Genomic DNA, 27990 nt, shown 5'->3' on the forward strand with positions numbered 1-27990 from the left:
TGTTGTTTTCAAAGTTTATTTAATCAACCAAAAGCAGAAATAGGAATACAGAACAGATCAAAATTGGACAAACTTGCCTTTAAACTACTTTCCCTAGTTTCTAAGCACAAACAAGATCGCTTAACACAAGTCAAATGAAAAAAAAAAAAGTGTAAAGTTACAAAAATCTAATGTGAAAAAAAAAAAAAAAAAAAAAAATATGTCCTTGAAATTTAGAAAGACCTAAACAAAGCTGGAAATTCTACATTTTGTATTATTAATAGAGGTTTTACCCTTCACACGCACAACTACTAATGAAGCCAATAAAACGAGACTAATCAAAACCTAGGCTTTGGATGTAAATAAATGACTTCAATCTGTAACAATGACACCTAATTGATGTAACATGCGCTATTAGACCACTTGTGACTTTGATTCCATATATATTCACTGAAAGTTACATTTTCCTGGCAATAACAGTGTTCGTTATAAAGAATAGGATAATAATAGGGCAGTATGTGATGTCAATGGCCATATTGACTCCATAAATCTACGTACATAGCTTAATTTAATTTATAAACAAGTCAGAAAATCAAAAAAAATATCAAGCATGCTTCACTCATCTACACAGTGAAACATGGTGAATAGGGAGAGTTATATTACTCCTGCCAATCCCCCGGTCTAGGCAGAAAAGCCAGATTGCATATTTACAAAAAAAACAAAGCGTTAGGACACCTTTTTATGCCGGATTACTTTACAGGCGCTTTGGTTACATAAAACAGTGAAAACCTTTTATCCCCAGCAGTCTTCCACTTGGGGCACATAACCTTCATTCAGCATTTCGACATCTACCAGGCGTTAGATTAACCGCGGCTCTCAGCTGAACTGGATCGGGACTGGCGTTTCGGGGAGGTCTGGGAAGGTTCACCGCTAGATTTCTGGTTGTATTTCTTTTCAGGCGTACGGCTAGGAGAACGAGATCTGCTTGCTGACCTAGAAGATCCACGGGACTTGGACTTGCTACGTGATCTGGAATAGCTTCTTGATTTGGACCTACTTCTTGAGGAGAAAATAGACATTCAGTACAAAATGCAGGCACTGGTTAGATGTCTGAACCCGGACTATACCGGTGAAACTGTATGCCATGCAGAATCATAATACCTTATATTTTATATGCAATCTGAATAAACCGGGTGTCAATCAGCAAAGCACCTTGTGGCCTCCAATAGTTTTACCTTGTTGAGAAGCTTTGCCTGTCTTACCTCTGGTCACACAACACATTACCGGCACTGTGATCAGCGGATCCTCAGCTAAAAGTCTAATCCGAATATAAAGCAGGACGGGTGCCCAGAATGGGTACTGCGCACCACGACATGGGGCAATTGCACAGTGAGGGTGTTTTTTTTTTTGTTTTTTTTTTAACTTTTCATACTACTAAAGGAACTGACGGCATATCATAGCAATTCTCCGTTCACCACCACGAGCAGTAGTTGTAAAGGGGTGCAACTCATTTGCAACGTAACAAAATGAGTGCATGCTTATATTGGTCAATATGCAGACTGTGCAGTTAGTAGTTAATATGCAGACTGCAAAATAAAAAAAATTAATCTGACGACCTAAGAAAATAGCTTTGATTTTTTCTGCGAATGACACAAGTACACCAAAGTCTGTCCAATTCTTAGCTAGTTCATTAAAGGAGCGTACCCTAAGGGCCCCGTCACACATAGCGACACACCAGCGATCCCGACAACGATATGACCTTGTCAGGATCGCTGGTGTGTCGCTACATGATCGCTGGTGAGCTGTCAAACAGGCAGCTTCACCAGCGATCAGCGGGTAACAAGCGATGCACATCGCTTAGTTACCCGCGCGCTGGTGCAGGGAGCTGGTAACCAAGGTACACATCGGGTTTCAAAGGGGCGCGCGGCACTTAAGAAACCCAATGTGTACCTTGGTTACCAGCTCCCTGCATCAGCGCGCTGGTAACTAAGGTACACACCGGGTTTTAGGCGCTGATTAGAAACCCGATGTGTACCTTAGTTACCAGCGGCAGCTCGCTGGTCTCCCGCCTGTCGCACGCAGCGATTCCTGCTGGCGGGAGACCAGCGACAAAAAAAAATGTCCAGACATTTCCCCAGCGATCAGTCATACCCGGCAGGGGGGCCGGTAGCTGATCGCTGTCACACACAGCAATCTCGCTGGTGAGATCGCTGTGGCGTCACAAAACTTGTGACTCGCTATGTGTGACGGGGGCTTAACTCTGCTTACTTTACATAAGCCAAATTATCCCTTTAATCTTCCACTTTACTAGGTCTACTGCTATGCCCATGTCCAATTGACCTTTAGTGCCTGTCTTTATGCAACATTGGGCATTAACAGCTGTACTGCAAGGTGCCTGGCTTACAGCCTGTGTGACTGGTGCCCTATACAGGCCCCATCTGTGTGCATCTATAATACTAGGCACCCACCCTCTGCATGAATGGTTGGTGTGCGAGTGGTTATTTCATTAGTATTTTAAACCTAATGTTGCCTACGACTTTATCATCGGGGTCTGCTACATGCATCCCTTATTGCATTAGTATTGTGACCTGGTGTTGATAAAATGTCCTTTTCAGTGCATAATCTTCAATAGGTGCAAACTTGTCACAATTTTAAAAAAATGTTTATCATTTTGATGAATTTGGTGCAAAGCACAAAGAGTCTGTCTCTCGGTGTCTCTCTGATGAGGAACATATCTGTGGGAAATGGGCAGGTTTCTTCTTGGTTTCGAAGATAAGACTGCCTACAGTCCTGACCCGGACCATGGGCATATCATTAACTGAAAACTTCTAACACTGATTATACAAGACGGATTTCTTGTCCCAAAGTATAATTTTAATTTTGTGTAACCACGCCAACCTGACAATGCCTGTAGTTTACTTGGCAAAATCCAGCAGACAGGTTCGCTTTAAAAAGAACAGAAATTCCTTACATGGCAACTTCCACGTACCTGTGTTTTTTGCGATCTTCAATCAGTTTTATTTTGCGACCGCTCAGTTCCATGCCATCCAACTTGTCTAAAGCACTCTTCATATCACTGTAGGATGCAAACTCCACAACCCTTAAAAAGAAAATAAAGTCTTAAAATATCTCAATACTCCAGATGTAATCAGATGCCTCATCCCACAACTACCTCTCCTGTACACGGTACAAATGGTCCAAAAGATGCACCGTAGGTAACAGAATGACAACTTTGAAAAGCCAAGTGTTTGGACCATCAGCAACATTTCCCTTATGAAAACTTTGATCAGGTCAGTGCATACCCTTCGTTTCTGTTACTCCTGTGGGCATCCACATATGTTACCTCTCCAGCTTTTCGCATAAAGTCTTTCAGATCCTGAAACAAGAATGGTTGGTTAGCGTTTGACTAATCTGCCTCTTTACAATGAGGAACTGTACATAACGTATAAAATACTGATCCTGCGCTGAGAGGACCTGAGATTTAGCTAAAAAGTTTATGATAAATCAGTGTTAGTGTCATGTATGAAAGCTGAGCTACATAATATGCAGATACATTAAGTGATGTGTAACATTAAGCATTCTTACTAAGTTTACTAATGTTGTTACAGTAGGATCGGGAGCATATATGGTTCTAGGGCGATATTACTGTATATATAACCACTTCACTGCTACATATGCTTAACTACTCTGACTTTATTACTTGGTGTTATATTATTTCAAACCCAAGTTACTTACCACAGAATATAACCAGTGGTCGGAGGTACCTTAAGCAAAGAGTCGCTTGTCCATAACCTAGATGACCTTGTGAGCAACTCACTTACATGAGAAGGGTGGAAGGCAGCAGGGAAGCACCAGAGTCTCAGTAAGTGAGTGTCGTTAAACCTGAAACCACTGGATGCAATCACTGGAAGTGGCTAGAGAACCTGAGGCTGACCTGAGCTAGCCACTCTTGCTCAAATCTGGGCAAACCAAGATCTAGATCGGCAAAGCGGGAGGGTGATAGGAACCAAAAGGAAACTTCAGAACAGGCCCAGCCCTAGAATTTCAGCCATTAGCAAACCAAAAACTCTTGGGCACTCCTCCACACAAGAGAAACGAGGCTTAACCCAAAGAAAGGCTGTTAAAAGAGGTTCAAAATGCACGTGGTTAGAAATATGTCTGTAAAAAAATATTTACTACAACACAGGATGGAGCAATATCAGTTTAGTACTAATAATCAAAAGTAGTTGTGCAACTTAACAGAAAAAAAAAAAAAACACAGAAAAACAAAGAACAATCACACACTTAAGATGTGTCATTTTGCATGGCTCTAATACAGTGCCATCCTCAGACCACATTTTCTTAATAGTGATTAAGTTACATTTCTCAAACATTGGCACATTTTACACTATAGAATAGATAAAGCATTTGTGTATCATAAAACTGCAAAACTTCTTATCTGAACATTTCCAAACCTCAGCAGCCTGACAGACGCTGTCACGTTAAGACATCTACGATGTGTCCGGGGTATGTTCACAACCCAACATATGTAATTGTAAAGGATTTTTACAAATGTGCACAATCCTGCAAATGAAACCAACAGCTGCACATAATATGGGAACTGTCTGCTGCAGGCCCAGGAGCCGAGCCTGCTGCCTCATTATCTCAGGAGGCACATCGGCCTCTAGCCCACTGCTCTTGTAATCGGAGCCAGCCATCCCGATGAATCAGACTTCTCTTCCAGTTACATACTTGACCTGACTAGTATGATACATGGACACGGGCCTGGAAAAAGCCGCCAATACATAAATGGAACAGTCATGTCACCATCACTTCTGATGCTACACTCAAGACATTTCCAGTGTGGAAATAAAGAATATGACTTCTGCATCCTTAACTGCATCAGTTTGCTCTTAAAGGGGTGGTCCAAAAGTATAATGTATTTTAATTCGACATGCCAATCTATTTAATGTTAATCTAAATCTCTTTTCCAATATACTTTTTAACTAAAAAGTCGCCACCATTTCTTCACTACTCTAATTGCTTTATTTTTATGTTTTTTTATTACTGCTTACTACGTTTTAAGAATCCAGGGGCAGGGGCTGCAGCCTCCACCCTGAAATGAAGTCTCATCAGTGACGCCTGTTTCAGGGCTAGGTAAGCTGGTCCCTGCTCTGAGCACGTGGCGATTGTCAATACCAATGGATGCTCAGTAGGTTCTCGTCACTGGAATATGCACAGTGACAGTGCACTCCCTTGCTGGCTTGGATCAAAAGTGCCAAGCTGACGAGAGTGCACTGTCAGCACACATTTTAAGATGAATACTTGGCATACAGGAAAGGCAGAGACCAGCCCCGACCCCACAAGTAGCATCACGTTTGACTATCCCAGGATGCAGTGGGGATTCTCAAACGAAGTGGCAGTAAAAAAATAAAGTACAGGGTGGGCCATGTATATGGATACACCTAAATAAAATGGGAATGGTTGGTGATATCAACTTCCTGTTTGTGGCACATTAGTATATGGGAGGGGGGAAACTTTTCAAGTTGGGTGGTGACCATGGCGGCCATTTTGAAGTCAGCCATTTTGGATGCAACTTTTAAACGGCCCACCCAGGTGTATCCATATAAATGGCCCACCCTGTAGTTAGAGCAGTGAGAACAGAACGATAAGGATTTAAAGTATATTAGAGAAGAGTTTAGATTAGGATTAGATAATTAGGATTAAAATACATTTTAATTTATGACCACCCACTCAGAGGAACTTCTAATTCTATTTGCCAACATCTACTCCTTTCAGAGACAACGTCTGCATTGCTCCAAGAAATGCCTATAAAATGTAGATAAAACAAATCATGGTGATGTGTCCATAAACACCCGATGTATGAGCAATACAAGGAGCAGATGTATACTATTGTGCAGGAGAGGCAGCAATAGATGAACACCTCATGATGAAAACACATGGAGACAACAATCCTATTACACTGTACACAGCAATACCCATTCTTTAGCAAACTCCTCATCCACAACATCTACGACTGTCCAGCAGTCTCTGCGTTGATCACATATCCTATTAACACTGAGCTTGTGGGTCAATAGTAATAACCTGAGTGACGCGTCAAACCTCCGACCGAATGACAGTAAGGGAAATGTCAAATGACCATATTGCAGCCATATTTACCAGTCTGTATTACGGTTGTAATTCCAGGTTCAACTGTGGCGCTCGTGATCTGAACTACCTGGTGCACAACATATGTCTGTGATTTGGTTAGGTGGGCTCACGAGACCCATGGTTGAACTGAATTGCGGCTATAATACAGTCGTGTGAATTAGGGAGCAGGTCCATCTCACTCCTCCGTGTCCATTTTGCAAAGAAACTATGGAAACTGTCAGCAGATGATGTATTCACATACAGTGCATACATTTCCAAATGAGTCCATAGGGCACCTAGCTTTGAGGTGAAGGGGCAACTACAAGATGCCGTGAGGTTACAGTATGTGTGTCACATTCTCCACCTAATCATTACATAAGCCAAGGCACAGCCACAAATGGATCACAAGTAGCAGACAAAGCTTTAACCACAGCACACATTAATAAACGGTCACAGGGATCCTTTATCACACCTTACTTCTGATTACCATCCTTGCTGTACAGTTGGGTGCTGGAGAACATGCAGTGCCAATAACTTACAAATAAGAAAAAATCCCATTCAGCGCCAGCACTTACAGAAACCTTAGTTATGAAGGGTGTGTGGATGATCAGGTACAAGAATGACAGCATCCTTGGTATTGCTGTGACCATTTCATTAATACCTAGTCTTATGGCAATCTATACATGAATTCAATGTAGAAGATATAAAAATGCCCACCTGCCAGCTGACACGTGAGGAGAGGTTTTCCACAATAATTCTATGCTCGGTGCGCACTGGGGGTCCATACCTACTGCCAAATACAAATAGTAAGTGAAAAACAACATTACATAGGAGTATTAGGATCAAAGAGAACATTGACAAACACACAGTAGTAAACAGGAAGATCCAGCCAAAATATTTTACTAAAAAGAACATTTTACAGTAGTGACCACACATCCAGATTACCAGCAATGTCCAGAATACAGTGATTGATGGTGATACAGATATTGCTATCATACACGAACAGCCCATTGACTTCCAAGTCCAGAATTAGAGGCTTGAATGAAATACTACATGGAGACCCCAAAACATCAAGACTAGCAGAATGCTCCTAACATAATCTCTGGGAAATCGTGGCCCAAATCTTTTCCCACAAACCTATGACAAGGCGCGTAGCTCTTGTTGCTCCATCACATCCAGACTGCAGGACTAGAGGGAATCAGTTACGCTCCGGGTGCCAGAGCCGAAACCTCTAAGCACTAAATAGGGGTGTGCTTCTGAAAATCCGACCAGTTTTACACATTAGATGAAGATTGGTTGGATTGGCAGACTATATCAGGTCATCACGCCCAAGGCAATGTAAGGGAGCTGAAGGATTGGACATGTTGGATATCAAAGTGTCTAGTTCTTTGTTCCAATTGGAGACCAGCCATAATGAGTGACCTCAGGGTGTGACTTATTCCCCTCTCCCCATTGAAAAGACAAGAGTGCTTGCTTGCATATTAATACTACACACCCTAAAATAGGCCGAGAGCCAGTATCAGTCAACAGTCAAATGTGTATGGGGCCTCCTGACCCTTCCCCAACAAATGATTTTTCAAGAGAGAAGTATCTGTCTTGTTAAATTTCAGCAGCATATACTTTTATACCCTAGAGATAAGCCACGGTCATGGCCAGCCTCCTTTCTCAGAAAATACAGGAACTCTAGGCCAAGCATTCCCATGCATGGGGAAGTCAGGTGAGAGAGCTGTCAGATAAACAGTCATTCCATAGACTGCTACCTAATGGGAATGGGGATCTTAAAAGGGTTGTCCGGTCTACTGGTGAATATTTGCAGTCATCATGTGAATTTGGACTTCTGAATCACCATTACTGCCAATGAGAGCAGGCAGTCAAGTGAGTGCCAGTATGCAATTTGCAAATTCTGGCCACATTCCAACTAGATGTGTTAGGGTTCTGTTAAATGGGTTGTCCAGGACCATTTTATTTTATGTTTTACTATGGTCCTAAAAAACGAACAGGCAGTTGCCTTTGTTAGCAACTACAACTGCCTGTCATTTACCCGGCACTGACTCTCCTGCCAGCGATTCAGTTACTCCACGTCAATAGAGCAGCTCTTCTTCCAGGCTTCCCACAGAGCAGAGCTGAAGAGAAGCCGCTGCTCTGCCAAAGCGACATCAGCTGAAGAATTGTCCGCAAGAGTGGTCTGTGGCCATTCTGTGCCGGCAGACATCGGCGCTGGGCACAACAGGCAGGTAGGTAGCGCATAGTAAAAAATAAAACAATCCTGGATAACACCTTTCACACAAGTGAATTGAGAGAAACTGAGCAAGTCTAGTCTGCATGTGACCACTTGTATGCAAATCGCACACTTCACCAGCACATCCTTAGTCGAGATTCAGAAGTCTGTATTCAGTGAGTAACTACAGGTTTATCAGACGACTGGATAAGCCCTTTAAGTATTTAGAGAATTTGAGAAAAGTAGCTATTGACCAACAATTATCTGGGCAGCTGAAGTATTCGGGGGTTTGTCTGAGGCGACATGATTCACCGAAGAGATTTATTGGATATATTTCAAGGGAACCAGTCACCAGGAATAACTCTTAATTTGCAGATATGGCGCCTGCACGCAGCAGGAAGAAAACGATCTTTATTCCCCCCGCAGGTATTCAGTCTAAGGGGCAGGGCCAAAGCAGTCGAAGCTGGGAGCGCGGTTAGAGCGGCCGTTCTGTATACGCAGAACATGACTGAACCAGCGCCACCCCCCTCCCCAGACTGAATAAAGTTCATTCTCTCCCCCCACTGCATTCGGCTATCTGCAGGCGCCGGGTAGCATTATAACGCTGTTCACCTGCAGGTTAACCCCATATCTGAAGGTTAACAGCGTTATTCCTGGTGACAGGTTCCCTTTAAAAACTATACTGCCCTAGAATATCATTACCTTGGTCCGCCACTGTTTGACTGTCGATAGCCAAAGCGCATAGGATAACGTCCTCCGCCACCCATCATGCCTCCTCCTCTTCCTCTTCGATTTCTGGCATGTTCTATTGTGACTCTGAATCATTGGAGACAACACACATTAGTATGATCAGTATTCCCCAAACACCCATCTAATCTGTATTAACATTAACTCTCTCTTTTAGGTTTTGCTACAACATATTCACCTTTCTTAAAAAAAAATGTATTTTACTATTTTTGTGGTTAAATGGAACCTGTCACATCATTTTTTGATATTAAACTGCCCGCAATGTCGTTAGTGATGCAAATTGCATAGCTAAAATATATATATTTTTAAGCAAAACGTCCCAGCTTTCATCTCAAACAACACTTAATACTTTGATTGCCCCACATATCTTCTGTTTCAGCCATAAGGGTGGGGATCTCCAGCTTCCCAATCACGGTCAGTCAGATGCCTTATGAAATTTTCATGCCCATTGCATAATAAATTCCCTTTACTGCTCCCTACATCACTAAACTCTCCCAGCAGATCCCAGCTCTTGCACAATTACTAACAGTTTTCTGGGCACCCTGAATCAGGGTGTACGTCCCAGTTTCATATCCTATGGGTGCATGCTCTGGAGCCGCTCACTCAGTGGCTGGTGGACAGGTTTTACAAAAGGAGACATGGCCATTTTACATGATAATACAGTTTTTACCTTTCATTACAGAGTTCCTTTCCATTCAGCTCATATACCGCATCATCTGCATCTCTGTGGTCTTCAAATTCCTATTGTAAAGAAGAAGACAATGAGGATTATTATAATGGCTTCATTGCAGTCACATACAAGCAAAGAAACCAAAACCATTCAGCCTCCTAGTATCTGGGACCTGTGCGCTCGCCTGACGTGTCATTTATTAAACACTTGTCCCTGCAAATTGACACTGTTCAATCAGTTCCGGAACCAAGCATAAGGCGGTCTAACAAGGGAAATGGTGACACCCACTTGGCAATTTACTAAAAGAATAACTACATGATTTTCAAATATGTGCCAAGGCCTGAAATGCCCAGCAGATCAGTGGGGGTCCAGTTGCTGAGAGCCCCCACTGATCGAATAAAAAATACTTGACATGCATGTGTACTCCTTTCTGTGCATGGAAGGTGGGGCAAGCATTTTGCGTGATCAGTTGGGGGCCTCAGGACCCCCACCCCTAGCAGTATGCAGATCATTTCAGGCTCCGTAAACTGTTGAAAATATTGTTTAATATTCTTTAAATAAAATTGCCAATTAAGCACATACACCTGGAAAATAGATGGTGATTTTTATTTCATTGAAACACAGGAAGATAAAACAGGATTTTTGGGTTGCTTACTGTAAAATCTGTTTCTCGGAGCCTTCATTGGGGGGGCCACAGAAACCATGGGGTGTATGCTGCTGCCACTAGGAGGCTGACACTATGTACAGAAAAAGGTTAGCTCCTCCTCCGCAGTATACACCCCACCGACCAGCACTAATTTCCTCAGTTAGTGAGAAAGCAGTAGGAGAAGTAACAAAACAGAGTAACAGAACAGACAACTCAACTGTAATCAACAACCAACAGAAGAACAGGAGCTGCAGAAAAACATGGGAGGGTGCTGTGTCCTCCAATGAAGGCTCCGAGAAACAGATCTTACGGTAAGCAACCCAAAAATCCTGTTTTCTCTATAGATTCATTGGGGGACACAAACCATGGGACGTCCCAAAGCAGTCCCTGGGGAGGGAGAAGCAAGCTTCCATTAGGTCTGAGAACTCACCACCGCCGCCTGCAAGATCCTTCTGCCTAGGCTGGCGTCCGCCGAAGCGTAGGTGTGGACCTTGTAAAATTTGGCAAACGTGTGGATCGAAGACCAGGTTGCAGCTTTGCAAAGCTGCAGCGCAGAGGCTCTGTGGCGCACCGTCCAGGAGGCACCCACTGCCCGGGTAGAGTGAGCTCTAATTCCAGGAGGGGGCACTCGATGCTTGACCCGGAAGGCTTCCAGAATTTCCGATCTGATCCAGCGAGCAATAGTAGCCTTGGAGGCCGGCTGACCTTTCCGCACACCATCTGGAATGATGAAAAGTGTCTTCCGCAAGGGAGCCATCCTAGCTAGGTAGACCTTCATCGCCCTGACCAGGTCTAGCTTGTTCAAGGAGCGCTCCAGAGGGTGGATTGGACCCGGGCAAAAGGACGGGAGAACAATGTCCTCATTTAGGTGGAAAGTGGACACCACCTTAGGAAGGAAGGAAGGCGGGGGCAGCAGGACCACCTTATCCTGGTGGAGCACCAAGAAAGGGAGGCGACAAGAAAGGGCCGCCAATTCCGACACGCGCCGGATGGAGGTGATGGCCACCAGAAAGGCTACTTTCCAGGAGAGAAGGGATAAGGAGACTTCCTTGAGAGGTTCAAAGGGTCACCCTTGAAGAGCCTCCAGGACCAGATTGAGATCCCATGGATCGACGGGAGCGCGGTACGGAGGTGCCGCATGAGCCACTCCCTGAAGAAAGGTCTTGACCTGCGGACGGGAGGCCAATGTCTTCTGGAAAAGAATGGAAAGCGCCGAGACTTGACCCTTCAAAGAGCTGAGGGCAAGGCCCGTATCTAGGCCTGCCTGGAGGAACGCCAGGATAGAAGGGAGAGAAAAGGACATGGGCGGAACGTCATTGGTCTCGCACCAAGTGAAATAGGCCTTCCACGAACGATAAATTCTGGAAGACGATGGCTTTCTAGCCCAGATCATGGTGTGAATCACACGATCCGAAAAACCTGACCGTTTCAGAACCGCGGTTTCAACAGCCACGCCGTTAAATTGAGTGGCAGAGAATTGGGGTGGCAGATTGGACCCTGAGACAGCAGATCTGCTCTGTCTGGAAGCTTCCAGGGGGGCATCCGTGAGAAGGTTGACGATGTCCGCGAACCAAGCCCTTCTGGACCAGTCCGGAGCGATGAGGATGACTGGTACCCCTTCTGCCTTGACTTTCTTCAACAGCTTGGGAAGAAGAGGAAGGGGAGGGAACAGATAGGGAAGCTGGAACTGAGACCAGGGAATGGTCAGAGCATTGGTGCCCACTGCGAGAGGATCTCGGGCCCTGGATACGAATTGTGGGACCTTCCTGTTCAGGCGAGACGCCAGCAGATCTACGTCCGGATTCCCTCAACGACGGCAAATCTGATGAAAGACGTCCGGATGTAAGGACCACTCTCCTGACGCGAGACCCTCGCGGCTGAGAAAAATCGGCAGCCCAGTTGTCAACGCCGGGAAAGTGCACCGCAGAAATCGCTGGGACTGATACCTCTGCCCAGTGGAGAATCTTGGACATTACCGCCAGAGCCGAAGAACTCCGTGTCCCCCCTTGGTGGTTGATATATGCTACCGCTGTGGCATTGTCTGTCTGAATCCGTATCGCCAGACCCCCGAGAAGCCTTTCCCAGCGAGAGACAGATAAATCACCCGCCGTATCTCGAGGACGTTGATCGGTAGAATTGTCTCAAGTCAACCACCGACCCTGAACAGTCTAACTGCGAAACACTGCCCCCCAGCCGAGAAGGCTGGCGTCCGTTGTCACAATCTGCCAGTGAATCGGAAGGAATGACCGGCCTAGGGCAAAGAGAGGTGACGTCAGCCACCAACTGAGGGACTGTTTGACCCGAGAGGCGAATTGGACGATCCAGGGAAAGGACAGACCTGTTCCACCGAGACAGGATGGCCTGTTGAAGCGGTCTCGAGTGAAATAGAGCAAAGGGAATTGCTTCGGCCGTCGCCACCATCTTTCCCAAGACTTTCATGGCTGATCGGAAGGATGGAAGCTGGGGGCTCTGTAGCGATCGTACATCCCGCCGCAAAGATATCATCTTCTCTTCAGGAAGAAAGACTCTCGATCGACGGGTGTCGAACAATAAGTCTAGAAACACCAGACGTTGAGTCGGAACAAGGCAGGACTTCCTTTTGTTTACGAGCCACCCGATCTGGACAGGGTGTCGAGAACGATGGCAAGACTTTGGTGAGCCTGGGGAAAAGACGGAGCTTTGATTAGAACGTCGTTGAGGTACGGAAAGAGGACGAGACCTCTGATCCTCAACAGGGCCATCAACGCCGCCATGATCTTTGTAAACACTCTGGGCGCGGTGGCGAGGCCGAACGGCAGGGCGACAAACTGGTAGTGGTCCTGCTGAATAGCGAAACGCAGGAATTTCTGATGTCCGGGGAAGATGGGGTCATGCAGATTGGCATCTTGAATGTCTATTGAGCACATGAATTCCTGCGCCTCCATGGAAGCAATTACTGAACGAAGGGACTCCATCCTGAAATGCCGCAGGCGGACCCTTTTGTTCAGTAATTTGAGATCCAGAATGGGCCGTACCGCGCCGCCTTTTTTCAGCACTACGAACAGGTTTGAGTAAAACCCCGTGAATCACTCTGTTTCGGGAACGGGCACAATCACCCCGGAACTGAGAAGAGAGGCGATGGATGTAAAGAAACCCGGAACCAAGGCGGGGTCTTTTGGAGGTCGGGACTCGAAGAAAAATAATAATTACTTACCGGTAATTTGATTTTCCAGAGCCATGACAGCACCGCACATGAGAGAAGGTACCCGCCCCCAGGAAACAGGAAACCTGTAGCAGAGACATAAGAAGGGGGGCGGCACCTCTCCCCTCAGTTTGTTTCAGAGTATGCAAGGTAACCGCCTTATTAGTTTACATACATGTTATATGACAGTGCTACTAATATTCCCCTTTCCCTTTAAATACATGTCTATATACATGTATCTACACATCCAGATATAATTTTTAAAAACCTCTGGTGCACCACACAACCATCACCAAGATAGGGCGGGAACAATGCGGTGCTGTCATGGCTCTGGAAAATCAAATTACCAGTAAGTAATTATCATTTTTTCCCTTCCCCATGACAGCACCGCACATGAGAGGAAAGATAGAATAGACTCCTAGGGTGGGACAACAGCAGACAACACTTTTCTCCCAAAGGCCAGATTTGAGGGCCCTAGGTCTAGTCTATAGTGACGGAAGAAAATGGATGGTGATGACCATACTGCTGCCTTACAGATCTGCTCAACTGAGGCATTTGCCCTTTCAGCCCAGGACGTGGCTATGGCTCTTGTAGAGTGAGCCGTTACACCCAGTGGGGGGAGTCTGGTTTGAAGAAGAGTAAGCTAGTGCAATACCCATACGAAGCCATCGTGCAATCGTTGACTTTGAAGCTTTTTTACCCCTGTTTGTCCCTTGAAAGGAGACAAAAAGGGCTGAAGACTGTCGCCATGGTTTTGAGGCTTCTATATATTGAAGCAGGCAACGTCTGACATCTAAACAATGGAAGGTTTCCTCTCCCTGGGATTTGGGTTTCGAACAAAACGAGGGCAAAATTATCTCCTGCTCCCTGTGGAATTTGGAATTTTCCTTTGGTAGGAAGGCTGGATCAGTTTTTGTGATCACTCCATCATCCAAAAAGGTGGTATATGGTGGATTTACAGATATCGCCTGCAGCTCGCAAACACGACGAGCTGAGGTTAGGGCCACCAGGAGTACTGTTTTTAGTGTCAGCGCCTTTATTGGGATGGAAGCAATCGGTTCGAATGAAGATGCTGTCAATGCCCTTAATACTAAATTTAGATCCCAGGGAGCTACCTTATGTGTTAATTTTGTGGGCCTGGATGTGAAGGAGGCCCGAATGAATCTATAGATCCATGGGTGATCTGCCAGTTTTTGATCAAACAATGCACCCAGGGCCGATACCTGCACTTTTAAGGTGCTTGAGGATAGTCCTTTTTCCAGCCCTTTCTGGAGGAACTCTAGGATCTCCTTTATTGGTATTTTCTCAGCTGTTCTAGTCAATGTCGGCCTGTGAACTGTAAGAATTTTTCCCAAATTTTTTGGTATTTTCGTGAAGTTACCTCCTTCCTGCTAGCGAGCAGGGTGGTTACTAACGGGACTGAGAACCCTTTTGCTAGAAGGAGTCCCCTCTCAAGTTCCACGCAGTGAGGTGGAGCCCGTGAACCCTGGGGTGTTCCACTGGGCCCTGGTATAGCGGATTCGGGGTATCTGGGAGGATCCATGGGTCCGAGATAGACATGCGTCTGAGCCATGTGAACCATGCCCTTTTCGGCCAGAAGGGCGCAATCAGGATTATTCAAGCTTTTTCCTGCCGGATCTTTTTTAAGACTACTGGAATCAATGCCAACGGGGGGGGGGGAACGCATATGCCAGGTGAAATTTCCACCGGTGTAGTAGCGAATCCACCCGCTCTGGCCGCTCTCTTGGATTTAGGGAGTAGAACCTGTCCACTTTCCGATTTTCCCTGGTGGCAAACAAGTCTACTTCTGGTGTGCCCCCAGGCAGCGCAGATTTCCCCAAATATATTTTGACTTAGGGACCATTCTCCCTGGTGTAGTACATGACAGCTTAAATAATCGGCCAGATAATTGTCTGCCCCCTTGTGTACCCGATAAGGATAGAATATTGTTTTCTGCCCAAGCGAATAATTCCCTGGCCTCTGCCATAAGGGTTGCCGACCTTGTACCCCCTTGTCTGTTTATGCATGCTATGACCGTGCTGTTGTCGGATAATATGGTGACATGTTTCCCTTGTACTTTTTGCTTTACCAGGGGAAGGGCTCGCCTTACGGCCGCCAGTTCTTTTAGATTTGAGGATGCCTCCCTCATTCCGGGTTCCCACTGGCCCTGTAGGGTTTGTTTCCCTATGTGTGCCCTCCAACCACTCAGACTTGCATCCGTGGTCAATACCACCGAGTTTTGAGTCGTCCAGGGCACTGCTCTGTTTAGGTTTTCGGTGCTCAGCAACCATTTTAGGGACTCCTGCACTTGAGGGGAGAGGATAATCTCCCGATCTAAATTGGAAGGACTCTTCTCCTGCTCGGACAGGATCTGCCATTGTAGTTCTCTCGTATGGCTTTGTGCCCACCGGACCGCTGGAATTGTCGCTGTTAACGTGCCCAGGAGCGACATTGCCTCTCTTACTGATATGGCTCGACCAGACTGTATCCGCTGTATTTTTTTGTGGATAGCTCCAATTTTTCTTCCTGGAAGGCTGCACTGTTTTAATGAGTCCAATTGAATTCCCAGGAATTCTTGTGACTGTACTGGAGTTAATTTGGATTTTTTAAGATTGATCATCCAGCCTAACCTGGTTAATATCTCCAGGACCCTTGTAACTGCATCTTCGCAGTTTTCCCTGCTGTTTGCTATAACCAGGAAATCGTCTAGATAAGGTACTAACAGGATATTTTCCCTTCTTATAAAGGACGCTACTTCCCCGATGATTTTCGTAAATATACGCGGGGCTACTGATACCCCGAAGGGTAGGCACCGGTACTGTAGATGAGTGGGGATTTGAGCAATCTCTACTACCAGTCTCAGATATTGTTGGTGTTCTTCCCATATTGGGACATGGTAATAGGCATCGGTAAGATCTATTACTGCCATGTAGCAACCTGGGTCGAGTAGCTTTACTGCTGACCCCAAGGTCTCCATTTTGAATTTTTCTGTTCTGATATATTGGTTCAGGGCTTTGAGATTGAATATTGTTCTTAGTGACCCATCTGGTTTTGGCGTGAGGAACAGAGTACTGTAATTTCCCTTTCTGATGACATGGTACTTTTATAAGTACCTCTTTTTGAATGAGGAGCTGGATCTCCTTTTCTAATGTAGCCTGATTCTTCTTGGCTACCCGGGTCACTTTTAGTCTTTGAGGAGGAAGGGTTAGAAAACTGAGTCGTAGGCCCTCGGCCAACAGGTTGGTTACCCACTTTGAGGTGGGCAATGCTACCCACTGATGGACAAAGAATCGAAGCCTTCCCCAACCGCCCTGGCGTCATTCCTTGGTATCGGGTCTCGGGGTGGTTCTACTAAAGAGGAAACCTCTCTCCTTCCTTCCCCTCCAGGGCCTACCCCGCGTGGTTCTATCGTCTGGCCGCCCTCGGCTCCCTCTATTCCCTGTTCCACGAAAGGATGAGTGAGCCTCAGTCCACCGACGCCTAGGGAAGGGGGTTGGAAACCGTTTTTTCTTATCTGATGCTTTTTCCAAAATTTCGTCCAGTGCTTTTCCCAAATAAGTATTGGCCCTCACAGGGGACGGCACAGAGTTTAACCTTTGACTGGAAATCTGCATACCAGTTTTTTAACCAAAGTGCTCTGCGGCCTGAATTAGAAAGGGCGCATGCACGGGCGGCACCTCGGACGGAATCTACTGCGGCGTCAGCCAGGAATCCTGCTGCTTTCTGTAGGAAAGGTATTGCCTCCAGCAGCGTCTCCCTTGGGTATTTATTCTTAATTTGGTCACTTAATTCGTCTAACCACCTGACCTGTGCCGTACAAGCGGCAGCCACCCCTGGTTTAAACGACCAAGCTGATGCTTCCCAAGCAGCTTTTAGAAAAGTGTCTGCTTTCTTGTCAAGGGGGTCTTTTAGGGCGCCCATATCTTCAAAATGGCAATGCTATCCCTTTGGATGTACTAGCAATGGCGGCATCTAGTCTGGGCGCCTTTTCCCATTTATCGCATACCTCCTCATCAAACGGGTATTTTCGTTTGAGCGCCTGCGGTATGGACATTTTTTTGTTGGGTTTTTTCCACTCTCTCAATTAAATTTAGCAGGTTATCACGGAAGGGAAAAACCCTTTGCTTTTTCCCCTCAAGATTGCAAAACAAAGCATCTTGAATTGATTTAGGCTCTTTTGGTGTCTCAAGTCCCATTGTGGACCTTACAAGTTTTAGCAATTTCCCCAATGTCCTCAGATAGAAAATATGGATGCCCCTTTTCCTCGTCCGAGGAGTCTAGGTCTGAATCGGAGGCCCCTATCTCCCCTTGCTCTTCCTCAGACTCAATATCAGTAGTTATCTCTGTGGGAGGCAGTGGGGGCGGGGGTGAGGCAGGCGTTATATCGGTGCTATGTGTGGCCTGCTCTTTTATTTCCTCTTTCACCGTCGACTTTACTTGATCCCGGATCATAGCTTTAATGATTTGGAGCAGGGATGGTGACTCTTCGGCCACTGTCTTTTTAATGCACAAGCGACAGAGTCGCTTGTCATACGTTTTAGCTAGGTCCTTTTTACAAAACGCACATTCTTTGTTCTTTTGTTTGGATGTGGCCTTTCCCTACAGAAAACATACACAGGACCTTTGTTAATATATTGTGCTGCCTTACAAAGGCACTCACCCGGCCCTCTGGGTACCCTGGCAGCTGGTGGCTTTTCCTCCTGTACTTGCTCTCCAACTTCAGGATCCATTCCGTTTTGCTGCTGGCTATACATGGAGCCTGTGTGCAGCCTCTCTGGGACCAGTGGCGTCTGCCGCGACTCCCTTCTTATGGAGGAGCGGTGCGCGCTTCTGGGACTGCTCCCGCCCAGAAGTGCCCAGTACACAGCTCCCCCGGCGTGCAACGTCACTTACGGTGCGACCCCGGAAGCCGTCGCCACTCAATCGGCGCCAGCGTCATGGTGGCCACGCCTCCCCCGGCCCTGCCTCCCACTGGAGCGGCCGCCGGGGAGTCACAGGAGGAGGACGCCATTTGCAGCACGCCCCCTGCCGCTCTCTCCCCCTAGACCTCGGCCTCCCGACCGGATCATCAGAGGGGGATCCCTCCAAGGTACCGCTCTGCCCCAGGCACCCGCCTGCAAGAAACAGGAAACCAAACTGAGGGGAGAGGTGCCGCCCCCCTTCTTATGTCTCTGCTACAGATTTCCTGTTTCCTGGGGGCGGGTACCTTCTCTCATGTGCGGTGCTGTCATGGGGAAGGGAAAACGATCTCTCTTGTATCCTGAGGATACAGCTTCCCTGACCCAAGCGTCTTTCACCGAGGCAAGCCAGACGTCTCTGAAGAAAAGGAGTCGGCCGCCTAGTTGGGAAGATGCCTTGGAACTTTGTTGTCATGCCGATGTGGACCGTCCAGTTCTGGACCTGGAGGATCTGCCTTGGGAGGAGTGAGATCGCCAGGAGGGAGTGGGCCTAAAGGAGACCTTCTTCCTATCCTGGCGCGCTTGCGGCCTTTGTTGGTTGGAAAAAGGTTTTGCCGACGCGATGGAAAGGCTTGGACGGAGGGAGAAGAGAGCTTGTACCCCCAGTAGCGTCTTTAATAATCTGGTCCAGTTGGGATCAGAAGTGACGCGCTCCCTGAAAAGGCAGATTGGTAAGGGACTTTTTTGAAGATAAATCCGCTTGCCAAACCTTAAGCCAAATTGTGCGCCGGATTGCAACTACGTTGCTGGACACTTGAGCTGCGCAAGACGCGGCATCTAAGGAGGCAGAGACCAAATATTCCCCTGCATGGGAGATCTGGTTGGCTAGCTCAGCCAGTTGTTCCGGTTGGGCTCCATCAAGAATGCCTTGGCGGAGATTCTCCGCCCAAGTAGCTATGGCCTTTGCTACCCAAGTGGAAGCAAAGACGGGGCTTAGCACAGTCGCAGCCGCTTCGAATGCTGACTTTGCTAAGGATTCTATGATCCTGTCGTTAGAATCCTTTAGAGATGCCACACCTGAAATCGGAAGGACTGTGTTGTTAGATAGTCTGGACACAGGAGCGTCTACAGAGGGGGAAGCCGACCAGTTGTCGGCGAGCTCTTAAATGGATACAGCACGCCGAGACATTTTCCTCTTTGAAAACGCCTGGTTGGATTTTCTCTTTCCCTAGTAAGGAGCTTGTCAAACTCAGAGTGAGGAGCGAAGACTCTGGAAGGTGCTTCTGCCCGTCTGAACGAGACCGCCTGATCTGAGGGTTTTGCAGGGGAGTCTGTGATCTCGAAAGTATGGTTGATCGCGGCAATGAGGTTCCGCATCGTAACCTTCATGTCCGCGGTATGGTCCGAATCCAGCTCTAAAATCTCTTTGGATGGCGCATCCGAGAAAGCTTGGCCTGACTCGGGTGAGGAGGCACAGGAAGGAGACTGCTGGGAAGGACTATGCGTTGAGATGAGGCGAGGGGAGGATTCCGGCCGGAGATCCTGCCTGGGCCTTTTGCGGCTCACGCTGGCTGGCTCAGAAGGAGCCTCTTGTGACCTGCTGGATCCTGCAGAAGTGTCCAGGGGCAACTTATCAAGAACGGCCACTAGAGACTGAGACACCCTGGTGAGGTCTGCCACTGATTGTGATAGAGAAGAAGCCCAGCCAGGAATGGGGGATTCACTCTCACGTGGAGCAACAGGGGGCTCCTGGGCGGCAGACTCAATGGGATTGCTGCAGTCGAGGCAGAGGGGAGTAGACTGACCTGAGGGAAGTTTGCGATTGCAAGAAGAACATGCAAAGTACTTGACTAAAGTGCAAGTGGGCGTGGCCACGACGCAGGACAAGGCCCCAAATGAAGCCGGGGCCTAGAGTAAATGCGGCGGCGGACTGTCAGCGCAGGGCTGCGTGGAGGCCTCGCAGCACTGCCGCGGCGACCGCTCCCGTGTATCGCTGCCTGAAGTCTGGCCGGGCGGGAGATGCCAGCCTAAGAATGAAGGCGGGGGCGAAGCCGCTGCAGAACAAGGCCGAAACTGAAGCCGGGGCCTGGGGTAAATGCGGCGGCCACCGGGCGGCGCGTAGGCCTCTCAGCACTGCCGCAGCGACCGCTCCCGAAGGATCCGAGCCTGAAGCTGCTGAGGAGGATGCGACTCGGGGGGGCCCCATACTTACCCTGCCTGATCCGTCTTCTGGGTAAACCTGGGGATAAAGGTACCTTCATCATCCAGCGTGCATGATCCCTGTAGAAGTGTGTCCGTGCCTCATCCAAACCGACAGGCTCTGGTAGGCGAGTGGGTGGGAGACGGGGGACGAGGACCATCGCTGACACGTACCCGTGTTAGGCTTTTGGTCCTGCTGTGGAGAGCTATGAGGATACGGGGTGGCAGTACACGCCGTACTCAGTCTCTTTGTGGGAATACAGATGTGACTATTCACTCTGTATCCCTCCGGAAATCTGAAAAGAAAACGACACACACTGAGGTAGATATGGGTCTAATGAAAGACCCGTGTCCACCTCCTACTGACACTAAGCTAAACTGAGGAAATTAGTGATGGTCAGTGGAGTGTATACTGCGGAGGAGCTAACCTTTTTCTGTACATAGTGTCAGCCTCCTAGTGGCAGCAGCATACACCCCATGGTTTCTGTGTCCCCCAATGAAGCGATAGAGAAATAGACACTAACCGGTAAGAGAAAGTGCAGAGGCGCCATTCTGATTAAGTGACATGCTTTTTTTTTTCCAAATACACACATTAGTATATTCATTATGCAAACTAGGGGGCAGGTCAGTGAGGGATCATTGACCTGTCAGCAGTCTGCTTTATGAATAGCTAATCAGAGCACCAAATACCCCAACCCCACCTTAGGACATGAGCATTTAATTAACACAAAACAGAAAAGATTAAGAAACAACCATATGACGGATTTCATCAACCCAGGTATCATGTTAATCAGTTTAATGGCGCCGACCTGACACTGTGTGTAGGTTACTATTCACAATACTGCTGACAGCTTGCCTTTAAAATAAGGGGCCAAGGCTAAATTTGATTTTAATCCTAAATGTCTATTTAATGTAATAAGCTAAACGCTTATTTTAATATGCTTTAATTATAAAGTCCTTACCAGTTCCGCTCTCCTCCATCGTTATTTTAACACTTCAGTACTTTTCAGCATCGTCTGTTTTGGGGGCTTGACTATGCTTGCTGCATTCTCACCTTTCCAAACCGCACTGACAGTGCGCTCTCTTGCTGGCTTGGTACTTCTCACTAGAACCAGCGAGGGAGCACACGGTCACTGTGCATTGAAAAAAATATATATATATTGCACAGTGATAAGGGAGCTAATACTGAGCATATGTTGGAATTGACTACAGACACAGGCTCAGTGGAGCAAGGACTAGCCCAACTCCATTTCAGAGAGGGGAAGCAGCGACCGCAGAACCTTTGCCATGATGACGTCCCATTTCAGTATCAAAGCATGCACTGGGGGTTTTCAAAAAGCAAGCACAGTAGAGTGAATGGTAAGGAATTTTTAATATTATAAAAGCTATTAAATTATTACATTAAATATATGGACATTTAGGATTAAAGTCAACTTCTGCTGCGGACCAACCTTTTGAAGGAAATATTCACACATTCCTGTTTTTGGTCAAAATTTGTATGGCAAAACCAGAAGGGTCTCCAAAAACAAAAATTATAGATTCTACTATTGACAAATGTGTGAAAAAATGTAATTGATCTTGTTGCATACAGCAGCTTCACTGCACCAATCTGTAGCTTCCTTCCAAGAAAAGATAAATCTCTACAGATTTTAACATGTTGCTTATTAGTTTCCAAGATTATTTAGAGGTCCTGTGAAGAGGAGCCAATATGACAAGAATTATGGTGTGTTAGTAACAAAGTGATTTAGCGCTGAAACATCACATCCAGTGAATGCAAACGTGCAGAAGGAAAGTCCCTAATGTGAGCTCTGGATGAAGTCTCCTACTTTGTGAAGGCCTCGTGTCTTCGCCCAGTTCCCCACGTACTGGCATCTCTATAGAACCTGGCCCACGATGGATACCAGGAACGCGAGTGGTAGAACAGTGAGGCTGTTGTTCTGACAACAAGTCTATTTTTCCATCTCCCCAGAGTGTAAGGTTTATCATGGAGGACAATTATCCAACAACCACTTGCAAGAAAAACAAGGTAACACATACGTGGATAATCTAACACGACACTTACCACAAAGCCAAATCCACTTTTTAAGTTTATCTCTCGGATACGTCCATATCCCTTGAAAAACTTCTCCACGTCTCTTTCACGAGCATGAGGACTAAGCCTCCCGATAAACACTCTGCAACCACTCATCTTATCTGGAGAAGAGAAGAAAAAACAAAGTTAAATTTGCAATGTTCTAGAAAGGCAAAAATGGTTACATGCAGCACATTACTTAGGACCAGTGTGACGACTACCTAGTGAAACAGACAGGTTAATCCTAAAATAGCAGTGGCCATCCACTTGGAGACATACATGCTAGAATATGCAAGTATGGTCATTACGGTCTCCGACGTGCACAACCCTAGATCACCATCTGTGTTTCATATACCCTGAGAGTATCCAGCTTTCCAGCTCCAAGCAGAGTAGTGCATGTCTTCTCCTGTCAGCGTGAAGGCCAGGAATAAGAAGGTGAACTCCTAGTCTCACCACAAAGGAGGAGACCCAATTCCCAGGAGCTTGGCTTCCGCATAGTGTGCAGATGTCATATACCTCTGAGATGGGAGATTACAATTATTTGTATTTTTTCACTTTTAGCCTCATGTAATTATTTCTTAGTAGAAAGATGTGAAGATAGATGTTTGGGTAAGTCAACAATCACAACTCCCAGCATATAATGGCAGCCTGCCGCTGATGTATTTTTTTTATTTGTCTATATAGTGCCATTAATTGCACATCGCTTTAGGCTAGTTTCACATTGGTGTTTGGAGGCACAGCGGACGCTCGCCGTGAAGCTCCGCCCCCTGCCGCGCCTCCTCCGGTCAGCTCCAACAATGGGTGCATGACACTGCATACCCTATCTTTAGCATTGGGTACGCAGGCCGTGCACAGGTATGCTTTTACCGCCGCATGCATCCTCTTGACGGTGCTACAATCGCACCAAAATGCAACACGTTGCGTTTTGCGCAGGTCGCCGAAACGTCAAAAGGACGCATGCGGCGGCAAAATCATACCTGTGCACGGCCTGCGTACCCAATGCTAAAGATAGGGTATGCAGGCCGCATGCAGTGTCATGCACCCATAGGCGGAGCTGACAGGAGGAGGTGCGGCAGGGGGCGGAGCTTCACAGCGATCGTCCGCTGCGCCTCCAAACGCTAATGTGAAACTAGCCTTACAGACATTATCGGCACTGTCCCCATTGGAACTCACAATCTAGATTCCCTATCAGTATGTCTGGAGTGTGGGAGGAAACCCACCAAATACGGGGAGAACAAACTCCTTGCAGATGTTGTCCTTGGTGGGATTTGAACCCAGGACCCCTGAAGTGGAATACTGCAAAGTGTCTTACAGAATGTCACTTGAAAGTGTTTCCTGATATGTACAGCTCGTTGTAAGAGGGGAAAAAAAAAATAAGAAAAACCACCATACTGTTCTCCAAATAACCAGGATCTGGCAATGGGTCTCTAAGGCTAGTCTCTGTGTGACTGCAGCCAATCACTGAGCTCAGCGGCTCCATCAAGGCAGATGGCAAGAGCTGCTGAGCTCGCTGATTGGCTGCAGTGTTGATGATGTAATGTCTGCGTTGTGGCGAAACAAGAGAGACAAGGCGGCTGTGTAGACAGTTTAAGACCTGAGAAGTGAAGAAGTTTTTTTTTTTTTTTTTTTTTTTACAATGAACTGTGCATACAGTAAAGCTTTCTGAAAAGTGACAACAACCTTTAAAGCCAATTGCTAAACTTACAGATGTTTGGTAATGTGATTACCATCTTCAATGCGACTTGATCACTCATAGAACAAAATCAGCAGCAGATCGTGACCAATGTGGAGCTTCCGTTACACAGGGAAGAGGCTCGCAGCCACCCCACAAAAAGCCCAGATGAAATAGAAGCCCATAGGAGAAGAGACAGCCAATAGATAGCAGCCACCCTGTAAGCACAATTATACGAGGAAACAATCCCTGGCTCCCTGCTGGTGAGGGCGAGTCTATGAATTACCATGTTCTTACTGCATGTGAGTGATGAGCTGTTCCTCTGCACTGATGCCTTACCCTTGGGCACTTCTGGGTGATTTTAGAGGTCTCTTAAATAGATCACCAAAATCAGATGGTAGTGGAGATCTAGGATCTTAGTTTCAGAAATAACTGTACATTTGGGTCACTGGATTGGTGTAAATAGAAAAAAAAAAACCTCGGTAACTCGGAAAAGCTATTCTATATAATGAGCACACATCATCAAATACAGTACGTGCCAAAATGCCTGGGCAAGGCATCACAGAACAGAGCACCCTGTACCCTCCATACTCTCTCCCCTTGAGCGCTCAACCAAAGTGCTGTGATAGAAGAGGGTAAATATTAACCCTGCGATACTGAACTCCTGCACACTGCTGCTGTGCAGAACAACGCCATCTGCTGGCCAAAGGGAATACTGCAGTAAAACTCCCTCGCTTGCTAATCGCTGTGTGTGGTGCACTGCCCTACAAAGAGGAGCTACAATAACGCCTTCATGGGTAAGCTCCTGCGATGAGAACGTACAGAGTGTGCAAGCGTAAAAAGACACTGAAGCGCACAAACAGACCCCATACCGCAGCATACATAAGGTGGCTCAACATGGCCAGTAACAAATGTGTTCATCCACATATTGAAGCAGAGGGATGTATTATGAGGCAAGAATTTATTTTTTTTTTTTAATTAATTTTTGTTACTAGAAATGGCTCCCGTGTCAGATGAATTGTAGAGTTTGCAGTATTAAACAAGGATGAACCAAAACAATAGTTAAAAAAAAAACAGCCATTATGTCCACATTATGTGTTTGGGCAGCTTTAAAGGAATATTCCAGATATAACTAATTATCATCTATCCACTAAACAACAAGTACATAGATACTTAGTCCTAGAACAAAGCAGGTGCCGGCTGCTGGGGCTGCGTTATATACGGACACTGTGTGCCAAGACACCGACTATATGAAACTACCATACGGACTATACTTCTATGGCGGAGCTCACATGGATCGGGCCTACAGGCTTGTGTAGGTGAGTCTCATCCATAAGTTAGAAGAGAATAACGTATGCTGAAATTTTTTTCACACGAACATTTGGTCGGAAAAAAAAAAAAAAAGTCAATTTGTCAACTCAGACCAAAAATACGGTTGTGGGAACCTACCCAAACCATGGAAGGAAGGCAGCAACTCACTGCTTTGGTTTTCATCTGCCTAAGGCTGTGTGCACACGCTTCGGATTTTGCTGTGGTTCCGCAGCGGTTTTTGCCGCTGCGGACCTGCAGCAGTTTTTGCTGCGGAGTACAGTACCATAATTCCCTATGGGAATCAAAAACCGCAGTGCAGACGGTGCGGAATTTTCCGCGCGGATTATCTGCGGTTTTCAATCCGCAGAAAGAATTGACATGTCAATTCTTTCTGCGGATTCTCCTGCGGTTTGCTATCTCCTCCATTGAGGAGATGAAAAACCGCAGGGCAAAACCGCAGAGCAATCCGCAGGTCTTTTGACCTGCGGTTTCACCTGCGGATTTTACAAAATCCGCGCGGATGAATCCGCACATAATCCGCAGCGTGTGCACACAGCCTAAGGGAAGAGTCAAGATGGCCGTATAACTCTGATGAGGATCACAACGCAATGCTCGGACTGGCCGTCAGCTCTCCCAACCCGCTGCACAGAAATCAGCCAGTCCGAGCATTGCGTGGTGATTTCCGTCAGAGGTACACAGCTCTTCCCTAAAGTTGAGCTACTTGGCACACATTGATGAATTAGTTTGTGCCCATCAACCACAACAAGTCATACCGGTCTTTGATTGAATTTTTTACTCCTTCTGGCCTCAGTCTTGTAGCAATTGCTGTAATATTGTGTCATAACTGGAAGGCTCCCGGAAATGGGCTTATTAAATGTGTAAATTTGCAAAGTACTGGTAAAAACAAGCAACTTTGCAATTCACTCCTTATTAAAAATCTTTGCACTGCATACAAAGATGCAGTGCCTGGCGCCATCTCACTGTTCACACGCGGCAGCACGTTATATCGAGATTGGGGGCACGCTACACCAAGATGAGTGACCGGGACGGGGGCCACTTTACTCCAAGATGGAGGACCAGAATTACTACATGGTGCTAATTGTAATACAACAAGATGTGGCCAATTGAAGGAAAAAAAAAAAAAAAAAATTGGAAAAAATGAAAAAAAAAAAAAAAATTGGGCCACTAAAAATGCCCTTTTACATATAAACTAAACAAAAAAGTGCACGTTTGTAATCGCCACATCCATAACGACCCGAGCTATAAAAAAGTACCATAACCCATATGTTGAACGCCATTTAAAAAAATATATGAATCAAACATCAAAAATGTAAGAAAAAAAAAAAATGATCAAATGTGTATTGAAAATATGGGTTCACTAAAAATGTCACTTTGTCCTGCAAAGAATGCAGCCCCCACCCCCAATGCTAATGTTTGTCTATGTGGGGCCCATCTATCCAGCAGAATATGAGATCCTCCCCCCCTAAAAGTATAGGATCTCTATGGGGGCTGGAGGTGGCTCAACATGGACCCCCCACCACAATAACCATGCAGATCAGAGGATACAGGCCACTGAATGTAAAATGGAGATGAGTGCGTCCCCCACAGGAAGGGACTGGTATTACTACACAATGGAGGCATTACTTGTTACAGAACATGGGGAGGCGATCGCTGGTGGATCCTATACATGGAGGAGCCGGGCCTTTCTTCTGCCTTAGGCCTCTTATTACAGCGGCCTCCCTGGCATCTGGGGCCATCATGTGAGCTCGTGATTATGGAGGGAACACACCAGCAGCAATGGCGGCCCCGTCCTGGGCCACATGACACCCGCAGCCATACGGATCACGTGTCCGCAGTGATGGCTCCAGACAATACTAAGGAGCAGGCCCATCATCCGCCTGTGGGCAGACTACAACGCCCAGCGTGTTCTGGCGGGCTGCAGGCAGGCACACACCGTGCACAGCCTGCATTTCCCCCAGCAGCCCGGAGACACCGGACATACGTTATCACATAAGCCTCGCATCCAGCGCCGGGGGACGTGTAATCACGTCCCTCACCCCATACCCACTGCTCCCCGTGCCCTCTCCTGCACCCACACCGCCACACACTCACCAACGCTACCGCCGCTTCCCGAGAATGAAATGGCGACCGAGACCTCCGGATATGACTCTGACAAGATGGCGGCGCGGGGAGAGGCGTGTTGCTATGGAGACCCGAGGGCTGAGGCCGCGGCCGCGCTGTGTATCATGGCGCCTCAGTTGCGCTCAGT

General features: G+C 46.8%; 1 protein-coding gene across 4 annotated transcripts; it reads right to left on the bottom strand.

The window, feature by feature from the left end:
* LOC141078562 (serine/arginine-rich splicing factor 5-like) lies at positions 1 to 27990 on the bottom strand. Of its 4 annotated transcripts, none has more exons than XM_073565186.1 (8): positions 27834 to 27990; positions 22730 to 22860; positions 9744 to 9814; positions 9029 to 9142; positions 6826 to 6895; positions 3282 to 3355; positions 2969 to 3079; positions 1 to 1035 (listed from the first exon to the last, which is right to left on the bottom strand). In XM_073565186.1, the coding sequence occupies exons 2-8, from the start codon at positions 22853 to 22855 to the stop codon at positions 843 to 845; spliced, it is 759 nt and encodes a 252-aa protein (XP_073421287.1). In that variant the 5' UTR covers positions 22856 to 22860; positions 27834 to 27990; the 3' UTR covers positions 1 to 842. The 4 variants fall into 4 exon arrangements, with proteins under 4 accessions (XP_073421287.1, XP_073421286.1, XP_073421285.1 ...); XM_073565185.1 differs by having other exon boundaries at positions 1 to 1038; XM_073565184.1 differs by having other exon boundaries at positions 6826 to 6898.

This window comes from Dendrobates tinctorius, unplaced genomic scaffold, assembly GCF_039654945.1.
Source record: "Dendrobates tinctorius isolate UK_male_01 unplaced genomic scaffold, ASM3965494v1 ptg000574l, whole genome shotgun sequence".
Taxonomy (NCBI): domain Eukaryota; kingdom Metazoa; phylum Chordata; class Amphibia; order Anura; family Dendrobatidae; genus Dendrobates; species Dendrobates tinctorius.